Genomic DNA, 18819 nt, shown 5'->3' on the forward strand with positions numbered 1-18819 from the left:
GGAATAGTGTTTTATCTCAGGTAAATCAAATTAGCTACTCTTGAGTTGTTAGAGGAATATAGCTATTAACAAAAATTGCTGGGTTTTAATTGCAGCTAATGCCTGCTCTTGCTGTCTTCCAATGTCCAAAGAAGTTGGGTTAGACTGCAGGGTCAAGCCTGTAGTTGGAACTAAATGAACTTTTCAGTGTGACCTCCTGAGAAGGGTACAGGTCTGGTGAATGGTTGAGTTTAGTTCTCAAAATCTGCTAGAAAGGCCACAACACACTTACCATTTCCAAATTTATGTACAGCAAGATCTTTGGACTATTCATGCAAATTAGGAACTTAGCCAATTGGGAAAAAAAAAGACTGATAATTGGTGGTGAACTCTTTAAATGATGCAAAATGCAACAGTCTGACTTCTCAGTTTCAGATATGAGGAAATTTTCTTACATTTGAGGAAAAACTTCCATGCTTAGCGTAATAACCTAAGTGAAAGCCTGAGATTAAAAAAAACCACTTTACATAACAGTGGTTAAATTTATAGTTGCTGAGCATGAGTGTAGATCATGTTTGTCTAGTATCAGTGATGTGCATGTTTCTGAGATTGGAGAAGGAAAAGAGTCTCAGCCCAGAAAAGATATTGGGCTGGGTTTCCAGAGACCTTCCATGCCATGAGTTCATATAACTAGTACATAAATATATTATTTAATAAGTGTTGTACAGCTCTATGAGAATGAGTAAGTGGAGAGTAGAACAACTGCAGCTGTAGGAGTATTTAAGCTGGACAAACTTCACATTGCATATGAACACTGCATGTGGAGGAGCTCACCCTTTGAAAAACTGTGGACCGTTATGCCTGAAATGCTCATGCTACAGTGCTCAAAAGCAAAGCAAAAAACTGTAATACACGTGGCTTGTAATGTACCATATAAACCAAGGATTGAAACCACTTTATTAAAACAACTTGAAAGATCACTCCCAAAGAGAGAAAAATAGTATTAATGCAGCTATAAGAGATACAGAAATGGAGAGAGGGAAATTAGTCTAAAACAAAGATGCTCACAGGAAAGAGATTCATAAGGATTAAACTGCTGCTTTTATAGCACAGGACCCTGCTATCTGATAACTTTGCCTTCATCTTAGTTACTAACAGTCTGTGTCCCAAGGAATTCTGTAGTTTGCAAAAGAAAACCCAAGTTTTCTAACCTGTTTCTAAAATTGAAATAAGCCACCCAAAAAATCATGATCAACTTCCTACACTTTTTTTGTCTTTTGTGTCTTAGCCACCTTGTAGTTTTCAGGTGCCATTTCAACAGCAACATACTGTACCTACACTTGTATACCACGCTTCATGCCATGCATCCCAAGGTGCTTTGCAGTACAATTTTATCACACATTAGACAAAAGTTGTCAAATGTTATGACTAAAAGATGAATCCTTTTCCTCTGCATTAGATCAGGTTAGCAAGCTGACAGGAAAAGTAGTGAAGTGCCCATAGTCATACCCATAAATTTTTCTCTGTTATTTTTGGTTTAGGTTTCAATGCACAGTTCATATTAACTGTATGCTTACTGAGAACCAGATTTCATGTGTCTTAGTATCAGTGTGAACTGAGAGAACCTAAAATTATCCTTGAAATATGATTTGTTGAGCTTTGTGGCTTTAAAATCCATTTTCAGTGGTATAAGTAAGACCAGAATCTCACCTTTAATGAGGTGTAGTAGTATTTTTGGTGTGTACATGAGAATCTGGGACTTTTTCATCCAGAGTATTTGTGGGACTTTCTGCTATATCTAACTTATGAATGTGGAAATATTTTAATGCTTCCCTTTCATACAACATATTTTACAAAGTAATAATTTTTAAATAAATATAGTCTTTTTATAAACCCCTTGCTATGTGTAGTGTGCAGCCAGTGAGGAGTAGTTTGAATAAGTCAAAGCACCACATTTACAATTTCAGTTAAAAATCAAAAACTCGTTGAATATGTAAAATTATTATTTGGGTAAACAGAAAAAATATTTATGATGATACTTGGACCTTAGAATTTGGGTGGATTTTTTTCTCTTGTCAAGTTTGAACAAATTTTTAAAATTCCATCTAAGCAGGAAGAAAGTCATATTGCTTCCTTAGGTAGAGTGCACTTTCACATCTGTCTATTTACTGCTAAGTGTAAGTTTTGATCTCAGTTACAACTGTGTGAATTGACTCACAGTAAGACACCTTCGTTTCAGTACATTTAATTTATACTGTGACACTGAGATCAGAATCTGACTCATTTAGGAAATCACTCTGTAAAGACTAAATTACAAACATAAAATTACCTGTAATTATTAATGTAGTACTGTTGCTTATGCCCTGTTTCCTTTTTCTCCTCCTCTTTTTTTCTCCTGATATGTTATCTTCTTAAAAGTGCCAATCAATGGTAAGTTGCCCATTTGCCCCATGGAAGAGATGTGGAGGGTTGGGAGAGTATGTGTCTCATAAAAATTTTAACCAGCCCACTGGGTTCTCCTGTTTGTTGGCTTGCATGTCAGTTGACGTATAACATTCCATGCCTAATGTGATGTCTCATGATATACCATAGTCCTAAAGCATGTTCAGCAGCCAGTCAAGACGTTTTTCCTGATCAGATGATCCTTTGCATTTGTCCTCTCGTAGTTTGTCTCCAAATGTTGTATCAGATCTACATTTCCATTGCAGTCCTAGCTTGATGAAACCATAAGCCATTTTGTGCATCTTTTTATTTTGCTCACTCCAAACATTTGCTCTAAATTTGCAGTGTAAAATATAACACTTCAGTAATCTAAGAAGAATACAAGTCCAATTTCATTCCATGGGACTTGTTGAAGTTTCAGAATGAAACTTCTATGCAGTTTAGAACCAAATGCCTAATTTAAAACCTGTTTGTAATCAGCTAGTGATATTTAAAACAATATTAGAGTTCGGACTGCTCTGCAATGCTTCCATTGTAGAACCATGGACTTTGCCTCATTCCAATCAGTCTTGCAATTTCCCTGTGTAAACTGCTCCGTGGATTTACGGTTCTTCTGGTGTAGCCTTCACAGACAGAAGCAATACTGATGGTGTCAGATTTCTGCCATTCCTTTAGAAATCTGTGTAATTTATATTTCTATTAGTAAGTGAAAATGAGCCAGTACATTATGAGATACTCTTTTTCTAGACGAAACCCATACGATGGTCAGTGACACAAGCAGCCTGGTCCAATCCCATACCTACAAGAAGCGAGATCCAGTGGATGTGCCCTACCAGACCGGACAGCTTCATCCAGCCATCCGTGTAGCTGACTTGCTACAGCACATCACCCAAATGAAGTGTGCAGAAGGCTATGGATTCAAAGAGGAGTATGAAGTAAGTGTCAGGTCTAATGATCTGATTATTATGTCTTCTGCACTGTTGGCTTAATCTGTCTGCTACCTACCTGTACCACAGAACAGGAAAAATAATTACTCAACCAAGTAAGCCAGCTGCTGTGTGAGGGAAGATATTGGATGGAAAGGATCATCTCTACAGTAAGCAAATTTTCTGATTGTAACCAGCCAGGATGAGAAGTGAGACATAAAAACCTTTCTTGGAAATCTCTGCCTAATTCTAATTGCATAAAGCTGTATGTTCAAAAAAACAGGTCCACTAGTGTTCTCCCAGAACTTGCCATATTTTTCTTTTACTATTGAAGAATATAGCTTTTTTCCAAAGTTCTACATCACAGATTGTCTAATCATAGTTACCCCGTAACATGATATTAGCTTAGAAATCAAGTTCTAAAAGCAGTATTTCTTGGAATAATAGTATTCATCATGGAGAGGAAGTGAGCAAATCTTCAGAGAGGCCCGTAGGGCTATAAAATTTATTCTGTGGTGCCTGAACCATTTCCCACTAGCTGGAGGCTATCTTTAGCACTCATTATTTTTCATATGAACTTATAGTCTCTCTTTTTTCCTTTTTTTTTTTTTTTTTCCAACTTCTGTTTCTTCATTTCATGCTAGAGTGACCTGTTCCTCCCTGTTATCATCTTAGTTTTAAATGTCATGACCACTACATCCTGGCAAATACTATAGGAATGCAGCACATTGCACTGCAGATCCTGTCTTCCTTGTGAGATGAGTCAGTTTGCTAAGTGAAAAAAGCGAAAAACAAGCAAACTTGCTGTCATGCCCAAAATCAAGGTAGTATTATGCCTGACTTCAAAAGCTTAGTTTTGCTGAAGAGTCTCAAGAACACACCACTCCTCATCCAAATCATATAGTTGAATGAACAGAGACTTATCAACCTGGGTTCCTTGTCTAATGTGAGGGAGGATTTGAGACCCTTGAAAATCTGCTTAGGTCCAATATTTTGTTAGGGTGTAAAAATGAATGTCCTTTGTCCACTTTTCTCTTCCTTTTAGCTCAAATTTTAAGTTTATTCTTGTGAATGATTCTCACGTACAAGAACACTCTAATATGGGTCGATGTCTACAGCAAGTAGTTTCCCACAAGATTACAATTTAGTGGATTTGAACCCAAAAAATAAGTAGCATAAATATATTACTTCACAGAGGAAAAATACATAAGATTGATCCACAGGGTTGGACTATAAATTGTCAAAATTGTCATAGGAGTGTATGACAGTTTGTGAGATAATTTTGATTGATCAAGTAGGAAAATGCACTGCATAAGAACTTGTGGGGTCTGATCTGCAGGCAGACTTGAAGCTGTCACCTCTGAAATACTCTGTTAACGTTTAGTACATTGTATGGACTATGATCCAAGATTATGTGATTAGATTTAAACAAAAAATGTTCCCTGCCATGTGGTCTAAGAATCAAATAATGATCACCAGCAGCCCATCCCCCCCATTTCCAGGAGCAGGCTACACCTAACAGAGCCTGTATCTGCCTCTGTATGTAGTAGTGTCCATTTGTCCAGTTGAGGAACCTGTCCCATCCATTTGTCCAATTGAAGAACCTGTCCAAATTGCACTGCATCTCCAACCCAGTACAGAGTCCTCAGTTTCCTTTCATTGGAAACTAGAATGTGAGAAATCAAAGGAACAGGTGTAAATGGGTCTCACTGTGATGTGACTCTGACATAGCCAGTGAGAAGCAGAATGATACAGATTCAATTTTAACTCTGTCTTCTCAAAGTAGAAGCCAGCAAAAAAAAAATGTCCCTTCTCATTCTTTCATCTGATAGAAAGAGAAGGGAGGACGACAACCAGCAAAAGTCATTTAAATTACTTCCACCCTGTAGGGCAAGCAACAATTTCTCTTTTGGGCATGCACAAGTGTGCACTGCCCTAGAGGCTCAATATACCGTGCTTAAGTTTTAGACACACACAACTCTAAGTCTATGGGGCCAGATGTGATCCACCCGAGGGTGCCGAGGGAGCTGGCAGAAGTGCTCACCAAGCCACTTTCAATCCTTTATCAGCAGTCCTGGCTAACTGGGGAGGTCCCAGCTGACTGGAGGTTAGCAAATATGACGCCCATCTACAAGAAGGGCCGGAAGGAGGATCTGGGGAACTGCAGGCCTGTCAGTCTGACCTCGGTGCCAGGAAAGGTTATGGAGCAGATCATCTTGAGTGCCATCACATAGCACATACGGGACCAGCCAGCATGGGTTCAGGAAAGGCAGGTCCTGTTTGACTAACCTGATCTCCTTGTATGACAAGGTGACCCGCCTAGTGGATGAGGGAAAGGCTGTGGGTGTTTTCTACCTAGACTTCAGTAAAGCCTTTGACACAGTTTCCCACAGCATTCTCCTGGAGAAACTGGCTGCTCATGGCTCGGATGGGCGTACACTTCACTGGGTAAAAAACTGGCTGGATGGCCGGTCCCAAGAGTGGTGGTGAATGGAGTTAAATCCAGTTGGTGGCCGGTCACAAGCGGTGTTCCCCAGGGCTCTGTGTTGGGGCCAGTTCTGTTTAATATCTTTATCAACGATCTGGATGAAGGGATCGAGTGCACCATCAGTAAGTTTGCGGATGACACCAAGTTGGGTGGGAGTGTTGATTTGCTTGAGGGTAGGAAGGCTCTACAGAGGGACCTGGACAGGCTGGATCAATGGGCTGAGGCCAACTGTATAAGGTTCAACAAGGCTAAGTGTTGGGTCCTGTGCTTGGGTCACAACAACCCCATGCAACGCTACAGGCTTGGGGAAGAGTGGCTGGAAAGCTGCCCAGTGGAAAAGGACCTGGGTATGTTGGCCAACAGCTGGCTGAATATGAGCCAGCAGTGTGCCTAGGTGGCCAAGAAGGCCAATAGCATCCTGGCTTGTATCAAAAATAGGGTGGCCAGCAGGACTAGGGAAGTGATCGTGCCCCTGTACTCGGCACTGGTGAGGCCGCACCTCAAATACTGTGTTCAGTTTTGGGCCCCTCACTACAAGAGAGACATGGAGGTGCTGGAGCGTGTCCAGAGAAGGGCAACGAAGCTGGTGAGGGGTCTAGAGCCACAAGTCTTCTGAGGAGCGGCTGAGGGAACTGGGGTTGTTTAGCCTGGAGAAAAGGAGGCTGAGGGGAGACCTTATCGCTCTCTACAACTACCTGAAAGGAGGTTGTAGCGAGGTGGGTGTCGTTCTCTTCTCCCGCTCTCTTCTCCAAGTGATAGGACAAAAGGAAATGGCTTCAAGTTGTGCCAGGGGAAGTTTAGATTGGATATTAGGAAAAATTTCTTCCCAGAAAGGGTTGTCAAGCGTTGGAACAGGCTGCCCAGGGAAGTGGTTGAGTCACCATCCCTGGAGGTATTTAAAAGACGTGTAGATGTGGTGCTTAGGGACATGGTTTAGTGGTGGACTTGGCAGTGCTAGGTTAACAGTTGGACTTGATGATATTAAGGACCTTTCCAACCTAAACAATTCTATGATTCTATGAAAGGTAGGAATTAATGTATTCACTGTTGCAGGTCCTTCGGGATGACTAATACAATTACTAGTACATTGCTGTGTTTTTATAAGTGTGCATACTGCTTGTATTTTAGAAGAGATGAGGTTTTTTTGAAGTTTGCACTTTGTCATGCCAACTCCATGTTATAACAATTGCTTAAATATGTAAATGTTTAAACTGGTATTTGTAGTATTAGACTTCCAAAGTCCATGCTTCAGGGCACTTCCAAAGTCACTGATGACATTTTTTCCCCTAAAATGTAGAAAACAATTCATTCCCAGAAGGAGCTAATCACTTGTCAACTTTCATTTGTGTAGCTGACTTAAACAAGTTTGTTCCCGTGAGGTTTTTTGTGCCACTGTTATTTAAAAATGATAGAATTGAAAATCTTGTCTTTGGAAAAGATTTGCTCATCAGCCAAAACCTTTTATACCAGCATAAGCCTAGAGGAAAGCTACAATTAATTTCTAAAAAAAAAAATGATTACTGTAAAATAGAATTTATAATGCAACCAATGACATGGCTTTTTAACTACAGCAGATCAAATGATGCTGCTGAGAAACAGTTTCCAGGAAAATCACTTAATTTTGAGCTTACCAAGCTGATGAATGGCATCCCATTACAGACAGTAGGTGTAGTCTTGACTAATGCCAGTAGATGCAATACATGAGGGTGCAGTTTATTAATAGTGGCAGGGAAGGGGGACTTAAAATACTACAGCTGCATCTGAAGAAGTCCTCTTTATGTATGGAAATTGTTTATAATCAGAATGAACCATAACTAGCCATATCTTGAGGGGTTTTTTCCACTGAACTACTGCAGTATTGCTGTTTTTCCTCCATTTGCAATGAAAAACTGCCCAATATATTCTAGCACTGCTACGATTGCGAGTCTCTGTTTACGGTGCTATCAGACTGATGCTGTCCTCTTTACAAGGTTGAGCTAGAGAATGAAAGATTTTTTTCCTTATAAATTATCAGAAGGATAACTGTCCAAATGAAAAGGGAGAAATAGTTTGGCAGGGCATTTGTTTTGAATGAAGTCTCATAGATGATTTTTGCTCTAACAAGACAGCAGGATTATATAGTCTCACCAGGGGAAGAGTTTGATTCAGAAGAAATTCACACAGGATTCACTCTGAAAATAAATCTGTTGAACTGAACGGAAAGTGAAGTTGCACATTACCCGTTAGCAGCACATCAGAGGAGTGCAAGGATACAAAGCACTTACTGTTGTGCATAGTTTTAAGTGCTTTAAAATAAAACTTAATAATTAGGGACACTGTTTTCAATAACTAGGGCTATAGTTCACAATCTAAGCACATCTACGTAGTTTTAAGTCCTGTCGGCTTCATGCATGAGTTTTTGAGTAACGTAACTGACACAAGGATAAAGGTTAAAAAATCATCTTTAAGCAACGGCAGGCTGGTACTTAGTCACTCGCTGCTCAACTCTGCATTAGGATTACCCACTTGAGATACTGAGTATCTTTAGCTCCCAATATACGGGGGCTTGGGGGAAGACTGTACTTTGCAGGATTGCACCCTTTTGTTCTCCTTCTGGGAGGAGCTGAGATACTTTGGCTCTCATCACTGAAAAGGCTTTGGTTGAATATCAGCAGGGAAACATCCCACAGCGTGGCCCTGTTCCTGTGGTGGCACGTGCCAAGGCTCCTGTTCCCTAGAGCAGGATCAGGCCCTGGCTCTTGGATGTAGCAGTGCAGCTTCATCCTGTGCCTGTAGAGTGAGAGCAAATACAGACGTGTCCTTAGCGGCACATTGGTAACAAGTTCACTGCCCATTTTCCCATGTGTTTCTCAGGTGTGGAAATAATGTGGATACGTTTCCGTAAGCTGAGGACTCAAATGCAGACCTTCATTTGCGGCCTAGTGGAGTGTGAATGATTGGAAGGGATTGCACAGAAATCCTTTAACTCAGGGAAATTTCCACACAGGTAGTCTCCAGTAGATCTTTAAAATCCTTTCTATCCCCTGCCAGTCCCTTAAGAAAGAAATTGTGGCTTGGTTCCAGCGACGTTAGACTGACAGGGTACCATTGGCCTGATTTCACATGCAACCCTACACTAATTGTGGGTTATTTAAGCTGCTCCCCAATTCTACAGCATGAGAGAGCTTTTTACTGATCGTGAAGGAGGCTCATTGCTTATCTCCTTTTGGCATTACAGAAACAAAATAAATCGAAAAGGAGGGTGAAGGTCGTCTCACTTCTTTCTCCTTATACCTGCCACCTTTTGGTTTTAGACTCCTTAGTTTCACAGTGCTTTACACTGTATCCTTTCGCAAGGACGTGTATCTGTCAAAAAGCCATAAACACATAGATGCAAAGAAGCAAGTTCATCTCCTTCCTAAACAGATGGACTAGGCTACTGGAGGCCAGCATAGCTTGGCGTAGGTAGGGCAGAAACAGAGAAATTCATCAAAATCTTACCATTTTAAATAAGATTCATTTTTAACCCTATTTGTGGATCAGCAAAGATTGGTGCCTGCTCAGTGTAAATTGGTTCTTTGCCAAATTAAGGTTAGTTGACACAAGACAGTTTCAAATCGATTTCAGAGTGTCCACACAGGAGCTTGGACTGGTTTAACAGAATTGATTTAAAAACACACCTTTAATTAAACCAGTGCAACTTTGTGTAGATAAAGCCTTGCAAAATCAATTTCACATTATGTTCCATGACAGGGAGTTCTGAGCTTCCATTATCTTAAAACCAGAGGTTCCTTTGAAAAGCCAGGATTTGCAAAGGGTATCCTGCTTAGATCAGCCTCACTTACTGTTGCTAACAGGACTGTGTCAATAACAGAGTTTAAAAAAAGGTTCCTCCATGTAGCTTTAATTTTAAGGCCTTTCCCCCCACTGTCTCTGTCATCTTCCCTCTCCTCCCCTCCTGTCGCACACATCCTTTCTCAAGGTTTTGTGGCAGTTAACTCTTTCAGTCAGGAAATTATTTTATACGAATATCGTTTGTATTATTCCTCCATTCTGTGATTCTGTGATCGTTAAACCAATACTATTCCTAATACAGTGAAGTTTTATACTGTCAAGATAAACTGTACTGATGATGCCCCTTTTATGCTGCATGGTCTCCACTCTGAGGGGTTGCACCAATGTAACTGTATTAATCTCTAAATCACTGCAGTTAAATAGATGGATACCTATGAGGATACAGGCTCAGAGGGCCTGTCAAGGTCAGGAACATGAAATATATTATCTAATGTATGTTAAACATTTCATTTTGGTCTAGCACTTCTTAGCACCTATTATAGATTGGTAGGAGTATTTTAAAATAGCTTATCTGGTCATGGTCACTGTTCAGTTATACCTTGGGGGATTGTGGTCAAAGATGATCATAAAAAAGTGGATAATTCAAAGAGGATTTGGAGGTTAGTGTTGAGAATAATTGGGGTTATGAAAGAAATCCTATCTTCATAGCAATATATTAATTGAAATGGAACTTCAGAAGATATGCAGGTAGATATGCTGGTAGTCAATAAAAACAGTTTTTCATACAGTGTACTACTGGCCAGTGAAATATCTGGGGTAAACAGAAAATGGTCTTAAGAAACAAAATAGGAAAAAAAAACTCTCTAAAACCAGCAGAAATAGAGATCCTTGTTTTGGGGGACAGAAAGTATTGCAGGCAAGCAGGAAATTTTTCATGGAGGAAGTTTACCCCATGGGTGTCCGCTTAAGGTTTTGTTTTCTCCAGACCACTGTTAGATAAATGTCTGACCTAGGACAGAAGTCTGATATAGTTTCCATTTTCTGCTGTCATGTAAAGGCACAACAGACTAGAATGCTGTCACTCCAACCCAGTCCTCGTGTCACAGCTTTTCTTTCTCTTTGGTTCCAGCTGGAAGACAAATTTGCTGCCACATGACACTTCTAAGCCCTGTGCTTCTGGGGCCCTGTTCTGAAATGTTGAAAATATTAGGAAAAATAAGTATTTTATTGATGTTATGTTGATATAGCTACTGGCAGGACCCAGCTGGTGCTGCTTTTTCTGCATGTGTTCCTTGTGACTGCAACTGGCCTGTCTTACCTCCAACCTGTACATTTTTATCGTGCCTTTTTCTCTGATTTTATTTGATATTCTGCAGCACCAGCTGAGACAGTCAATACCACAATCAGTGCAGGTTATTTTCTATCCCACAAGACACAAATTACAAAGAAAGCAGAACGACTCTGGAACATTGGGTGGGAATGGGGGCATTAGTCCACAGCGTAAATACACGAAGGACAACATCTGCGTCCTCCAGAACGCAGAGAAGGTAACTGTCTCTGTTTCTATTTTTGTAATAATGAGAAAACTCATTAGAGATTGTAAACGTAACAGAAATAGAAACAGAAGTAAAATAGTGGGAATTTGTCCTGCGAAAACAGTGTGGAAAATTTTTGGAAATAGTCATCTGTAGAGATCAACGCTATTATTTTTTGTGAAGTTTCATCTGTTTAGATGCGGCTCAGAACAATCTCCTGAATGCCCAGTTGAATCTTTAATCTTTAATACTGGAAAGTTGCAGTGGTCTGATTATAGGCAATGTAAGTGTTCTCTCCCATGCACAATGAAGGATAACCACAACTGATGGTGATATAAAGGTCCTGTATGCAAGACAGGTATTTCTCCTTTATCAAAGGACTGTGTTCAGAAAAACCCAGTGTCTTCAGATTGCCGTGGGATCTGCAGCAGCCTTCCATGAATTCCAGGTAACTTGTTCCTGCTTGGGTTTATCCCAGACTCTTGGACACTGGAAGCCTCAGCACAGGGGAGATCGTATCTAGGGAGGTCAAAAGCAATAGTAAAAATGAGCAGCTGCCATGTCCACAAAGCATGTTTTCATTTGGAAATCCTAAGATACTCCAGATCAATACCAAATTGTTGAAATAAAGTCATCCCAAACCAGAAACTACATTCAGTAGTAAATAGCCTATGTTGTTAGTGACATAACTTCCCAATGCGTGCAATATCCCTTTAATTCTTTAGTAAGTCTCATAGCAGAACGGGTGACTTCCAGCTGTTGATCAGCAAGAATCAGTTGTCAACAATTTTAGCTGGGTGGTAGTTAATAGGAGTTTGTTTGGGGTTTTTTTCGGTGCAGAGGAGAGACACTTAGTTTGCTGAATGTCTGTTGGTTTGTCAGCCAGTTTTATGCAGTTCTGAACCTATCCTTAATAGCTGTGAATTTCTGTTCTTAACAGATTTCAAATGTATGAGAAATGCTGTCACAGTGCATAATATCATCCACATGACACTGCCCTGTGCTGCAGTGTGGCTAACGGCTGAGTGATCAAGGTGTCCCAGGACTTTCTAAATCTCACTGTTTCCTTCTCCGACTCGTCCTCCAATTTAAATAAAAGTGCATGCATATGCAGAAACAGCTTTCTAATTTGTTTTTGTTTAAGCAGGTTTCATTAGAGTTTATTCTTACCACAGATTGTAGATTTAGGCAGGTCGTGGCTTCATTAGAAAGGCTTTGGGGTTTTATCTGTTTGAATAATAAAATTGCAGAGGTGTATAGACTAGAACGCTTCCAATATCCTTAGGATTACTCTCAGTGGGGTGTAGGCAGCTGTTTGCTCATGATGTGACACGGCTATTTTTGATGCTGATCAGTCTGTGATTTACTTGGGTGTGAACCTCCTGTTTTCTTCTTCTTAGTAGCCTGAACAGTCTGAACTGTATATGATCAGGCAGCAAGGATAGCTAACAAGAACAAGGATGCCTAATTCAGCCCAGTGTTTTTCTCCATGTGAGTCTACAAGACTCAGTCTTGTATGTAAAGTTTAGACTGTGTCCTAAGGAAAGCCTGGTAGCTTTTAAGTGCATCTTCCATGACGATTGTATACCTCTAAGCAGTTAAAACAGAGACTGGTGGTATTGATCCACTCAGAAAAGTGTTGGTCCACTCAAAAGTTGTGAGATATAGATGCTTAAGCTGATCCGTTGGACGGATGTTCTTATGTAGGAGCTCTGGCAGCTATTTTAATCATTCTCTGCATCTACTGAGTCTGGTAGTCCTGGTGTATGTGGTGGCAAACATGTGAATGAATACAAAATCTATCAGCAATAAAAAATGGGTTGTAACCTGTCAGTTCTCATGGTTCTGAAGATGCCCTGGGAGTCTTTTCCATGTTCAGATATGTAGCAGACATTTATTTCATATTTCAGCATAGCTGGACTGAAAATCAAAAAGTAATGTAAAGCATGATAAGCACCTCTGATGTTATTCCTGATCCTTAATTAGTGAGTCTACTTAAGCATTTAAAATGGAAACATTTTAGCTGTTGCATGCAGTTTTGTGGATGTGCTTCTTGTCCTTCATTATCCCATGGCAATAAAGTTTCAATCTGTCTGCTTTAGAAAGATGGGGTTTTTCCCATCTTGGGTCCAGCTGCCACAGCAGTCTTTCAAAACTCATTTTAATTTTGCTCCCCTTTTTCCTAACCTATGACTCCATCATTAGGATCTTTTATTTTCTGAAGGCATTGCAAAATCTTTCTCAATTTATTCTGGAAAGATTTGTGGGCATGTGCAATGTCAAATTGGAGCAATAAAAGAAACAGCTTCCAAATTTCACTGGTTTTGTTAACTTGGCACCGAGCAGATCTTTGGAAATCCAGTATCCACATCTGATAAGTCCAAGTAATTAACACGGGGGTTATATAACTTTAATGGGAAGAGTTAACCTTTTCCATCGTACTGCTTCCTTGTGTTTGGATGTACACAGAGGTATATGCTTATTCTTTTAATAACCAACACTCACACATCACTCCACTATTTTAATATGTGAAATTTGTTGCACCGTTATTCTCCAGCCTGTCTTGTCTTCCTCCCCTTTCGCAGCCACAGGTTGAGAAACAGTCAAACCGTACTAAGGAGACTTCTCAGAATATATTTTACTCTGGTTGTCTGTTAGGCAAGTCATTTTTGCTGAGTGATCTTGCTACTATGCTTTTGCTAGTATCAAATCTATGCTCTCTGTACCTTTTGAAATTAGGGTTTAGTTTCAGATTTAGTTAATCTATGCGTCATTATGGGCTATTGAACACCACGGTAGGAAACTAAATGAGGCCACTGAACTTAATTTCACTCATAACGTGAGTTTCCAGAGGGAAATCCTCAAGACTGGCTTTAATGCTCACAGCAATAAGGTGATAGGTTAAACTTTCTAAATGCTAGTGACAAGTATGATTTGAAAGAAAGGTTTTTGAAACATTGAAGGCTATATGTGGCACATTTGCACCAGACTGACTTATTAATTATTCAAATAAGACATTGAATATTTGATCAGAATCCATAATCCCTTCGTCAGTTAACATATTATTTACTTTTGAAAACTGCTGATGTACCATACTTTTCCCATTGCACCTACAAAAATGATTTGGTCCGATTTATGTGCACAGAATAATATATTGTGCTTTGATGTTCCAGATATTATTCATTACTTCCTACTCATATAAGCCTCCTTACCTCCTTCATATTTTATCAGTGCCCTTTAAGAAGACATAAAAAATCAGTCATGTAGTTATTCTATTTTAAATTATGCAACTATGTTAAATGCAATTATAATCTATTCTTTATTAATTATATATACACCCTATGTGTTTTCTATGGTTTGTATTTATTCACTACAAATAATTAGGCATTTTAGTCCATTGCTAGTTTCATGACCAGAGCAGCATTATTGGCTGTTTGTAAAGTGAGAGGAACACTTTTCAAATCAAATTAGCATAATTTACCTATTGGGAGTTTTCATTTAGCAGTAGTTTATCCACAGCATACCTAAAATATGCATTATTTTCTATAATGCATTTGTTTTAAATAAGTTAAAATAGCCATCATAAATTTTTCAGGAAATGAAAATTTGTATTCATATGTAGCCTGTGGCTCAGTGTGTCTTAAGAAGTTTTCTAACTGGAATACAAGACTTCTTCTTACACGTTTCCTGTAGTGCTTTAGTAATTGTCCTGTCAATGGAACAGATGATCAGCATTTTCTAGCAGGAACGATATTTTTGTTACAACATACTGATTTGATGGCCCCGAAAGATTCTATGGAAAATGTTAAGTCCACTGACAATCTGGCAGGCTGTAGTTGGGCAGACAAGGGGCTTGGCAAGCCCCCGTTCTCTCCTGCTGGTTTCCTGCCATCGCCTCTGTCTCAGTGCGATAGCTGCTCCCCCAGTTACCCATCACACGGGATCTCACTGATGCCACTGCCTACACTCTTGTGGGGCCAGTGCTGTTCTCCAACTGCTTGGTTCTGCATCCAACTTATTAATTAGCAGTTGGGTAGCCCTGGGTCCTCAGCAAGTCATCTGAGAGATGAAGAGGACATAACCTGCCAAACAGCTATAAGAAGATGCAGGCATCTTGGTCAGGCAGAGACAAAGATGAGCAGGGCAACTATGGGATAAAACTGGCCCCCAGGGCAAAGCTGATGGGAAGACTGGAGTACCCGTCGAAACAAAGCAGCCCAGGAGGTGGGCAGAAGGAAAAGCAGGCTGGCTTCGGGGACTTGCGAAGTACTGTCAGTGAGAGTCAGTATTTCAGAAATTATGTGATGGCAGCATCAACCGTGTAAAATTATTGGAGTTACTGGGTTTGAAGCTCAGTTCAGGACTGATGAAAATTCATAATATTGACACTTCTTCACAAGACAGAAACAGCAGACTGGAGTCCCTCGCCACAAACCCACAAAGAGCTGAAAGTTTTAGGTTTACAGCATGATTTGGAGTCCAAGGCAGGGAAGAACTTAAGCATGTGTTTAAGTCCAGTTGGTTTTAAAGGGATGTAAGGGACTGTTTTAAAGTTGCTTTTAATATACATTCTTTCCTGTTTTACATTTTACCATTCACTTAAGTGGAAGCAACACCAGGGGCATCAGACACATAATGGTTTAGACATGTTCATGTAATGGTGATGAAGCTTGAATATCTGTCCACCAAAACAGTGCAGTTTCTTCCCCCTAAGATCTTAAAAAGATTCATGACTGAAAATGCTCTGCTTTGGTCTGTGGAAAAAATAGATAGCATGCATTTATGCAAGGTTAAAATGCATCTACCAGCTGAGCTCAGTTATTACCCATCTAGCTTTAAGGTGCTTGCCTGTGCAATAATAACTGCTCTTAATATATAACAGAAAAGAAGTTCTTATATCTACAAGAAAGAGGTCTGAGTCTCTACGAGGCAGGCTATCTCCACTCCTACACCACACACCAAAGGGAGACAAAAGAAGTGAGGACCTTCCTTGATGCACAGGCTGGGGCTGTTCTGAAGCAGACGTAGCTGTGGCTGCCTTCTGCTAACAAAGGTAGCCTGCAATAAAGGAGGTATAAACTCTTTTTAGTGAAACTGTAGATTTTTTGTCTCTGTCCTACCCAAACAGTGACAGGATTCCCTTCTGATTAGCATGCCTCCTAGTGCTTGCTCTGGGATGGTGAAAGCTTCCATGCAGTGCAGTATTGGTTCCTGAAGTAAGCATAAAGTTTTAGTGTGTGATTAGTCTGGGAGAAGGCAACAGGAATACTTTGCCTTTGATACTTAAATACTTGGCTGTATCACAAAGTTTAGATGGCAAAGCAACAAAATTCCAGTATGACATAACAAATGTTAAAAAGGTAGGTCAGATCCTGAATCCTTTACTCAGAAAAGAACAGTAAGAGCAGCCACCTCCAACCCCACATGAATAGTCAGGAAATAAATTAGGTGACTTAAATAGATGGGGAAAAGCTTCTAGTGCAAAGCTCTTTTTAGATTTTCATGTCCTTCCAAGATTCTCTGAATCTAAGCATGACTGTCAAGTTGAGACATATGCTTTTAAATCTTGAGAAAGACTGCATACAACAGTTCTTCAGTCTTTTGTGATACCAGTATTGCTCTTCCAAGTGCTGTCAACCATTATTCCTTACCAGAACACTTTAGTATATTGTTTGCTTGAAGAGTATTTCAGAACATTGTCCTCTGCATTAGGCTGTGATATCAGCTGAGCTTTTGTTCACTTAGCCTTGATTTTTATCTGCGTTTCTATTTGTCATTGGTGTCTCTGGTCAAGTTGGACAAATAACTACAGTAAAACTGTAGTTACTTCAGCTTTTATGCTCTGTGTAACACTGCTGTACACAGCTTCTGTAAGGTTGGCACAATAAACTATGTAAATATTCTATGAGTAAGGAAATCCTTAAAGTGGCACAGAGCCACTTTATCAGCTCCACTACCAAGTCTCTACCTTGTTTCCAGGGTAGTGAAATATCACTCATTCCTGGCTGCTGCAATACCCCCTTAGGATATTCTGAGCCGTGCCAGAGATCAGTGTTACTTCTGCAATGCTAACAACAATTATTCATTATTCCTTATAATATAGGGAATCGGGAGCACCCAACAAAGCTATTAAGCAGCAGGTTTAAAGTGAACAAAAGGAAATATTTTTCACACAGCACATAATTACATCGTGGAGCTCATTGCCTCAAGATGCTGTGAAGCCAAAATTATAAATGGGTTCAAAAATGGGCTAGACAAATTCATTATTAAACACAATGGCTGTGTGCAGTCTCTGGCTGAGGAAGAGATTGCTCAGGAAAGCCATTGATTGCTAGAAGCTAAGAGGGTATGCTGGGGAAAGATTCACTCTCTATTTGCTCTATTCTTCATACTTCTTTGTAAACATCTGCTACTAGTGCTGTTGTAGAAAAAAATAATGGGTTGTATGGACCTCTGGTTTGACCCAGTATGGCTGTTAACACACATAAAGAAGAAGAAAATACATGCTTCTGTATATACAAAGCAAACAACGTGATGTGAAATGGTAAATTTTTTTTTAATTTTTTTTTTTTTTTACATACTGGTAGTCAATTTTATAGAACTAACATCACTTCAGTTTATAAAGAACACAAAGAACTCCTTAAGTTAGCTAGCATCCTTGGTGTTTTCTAGTCTTTTACTTTAGTAGCTGTTCTCCTGGTCCACTATCTTGCTGTTGGACTGTGAAATGCAGGATGATGATGCTGTAAAGGGAAAGAGAAAAAAAGAAATTCAGTTGTAAAATGTTTTTATTTAAATTCATGTAGCTGCTATGCTGAAGCCTAATCCTTGAGCCTTTATTCTGAGCAATGCTTTATTCTGCAAAGAACCTTGTTTACATTAATTAGGCCCTTTCAAGAGAGTCCTGTTACTTACAGTACATAGAGGTAGTGGAATTAAACTCCTAGCGTGGGCAGTAAACCACTTCCTGCCTTTCGGAGAGCAAAAGGGGGACAGTTATATGAATTTTGAAATTAAACAGGTTGAGCTTCCAAACCACACCAAAGCATTTGCTTTGGTTTTGCACTGGGGAAAACATTTCAAATCTAAGCAAATTTGGTGTCTTGCTGCTTTCCTAGTAGTTTTATACACATTTCGATTTTACCACTGACTTTTTAATTGTCTCTTCTTTTACAGCATCACCAGCTTGAATTTTACGTTTTGACGGTTACATTGTGAATCAAGTCTATAGAACCAACAGTAGCTAGAACATACAAAAACGTTCGAATCCAAGAAAATCACATAAATTGCTCATGCTTTTTATACGTTTAATTGTAGATCTGGTTAGAGATTGACATATTTTCCCTCCATTTGTCAGTTCTTTGCACAGCATTTGTGTTTATTTTACTGATATTTACTAGGCACATGTATCTCTGGCACACAAAGAAAGCTAAAAAAGGCCATGCTATCTGCAGCATTTAGGGCTTCTATAAATTTTAACTGTTTTGTGGATTGCTTTTTCTTTCTTGTCATTGAGACTATGTGTTTATTATTTTTTGGTGACATTTTTTCAAAACACTATGATTCTGCCATCAATCGATTTTTAAACATTGCTGAGATAGAAGGACAGCCTAGTTGGGAAGCAAATGTCTTTCCTGTTGACATAACTAGGAGTATGTTTTCTTTTAGCTCAAGC

The 18819-nt window shown here is 39.6% G+C and overlaps 1 protein-coding gene across 10 annotated transcripts in view; it reads left to right on the forward strand.

The window, feature by feature from the left end:
• PTPRM (protein tyrosine phosphatase receptor type M) overlaps nt 1–18819 on the forward strand; it is a 489233-nt gene that overhangs the window by 393456 nt on the left and 76958 nt on the right. For all 10 annotated transcript variants that reach the window (XM_072852716.1, XM_072852718.1, XM_072852723.1 and 7 more), the window contains one exon: nt 3169–3356. In XM_072852716.1, coding sequence (XP_072708817.1) covers nt 3169–3356 — 188 coding nt within the window. The remainder of the gene's footprint in view (nt 1–3168; nt 3357–18819) is intronic.

Source organism: Ciconia boyciana, chromosome 2 (genome assembly GCF_034638445.1).
Source record: "Ciconia boyciana chromosome 2, ASM3463844v1, whole genome shotgun sequence".
Classification (NCBI taxonomy): domain Eukaryota; kingdom Metazoa; phylum Chordata; class Aves; order Ciconiiformes; family Ciconiidae; genus Ciconia; species Ciconia boyciana.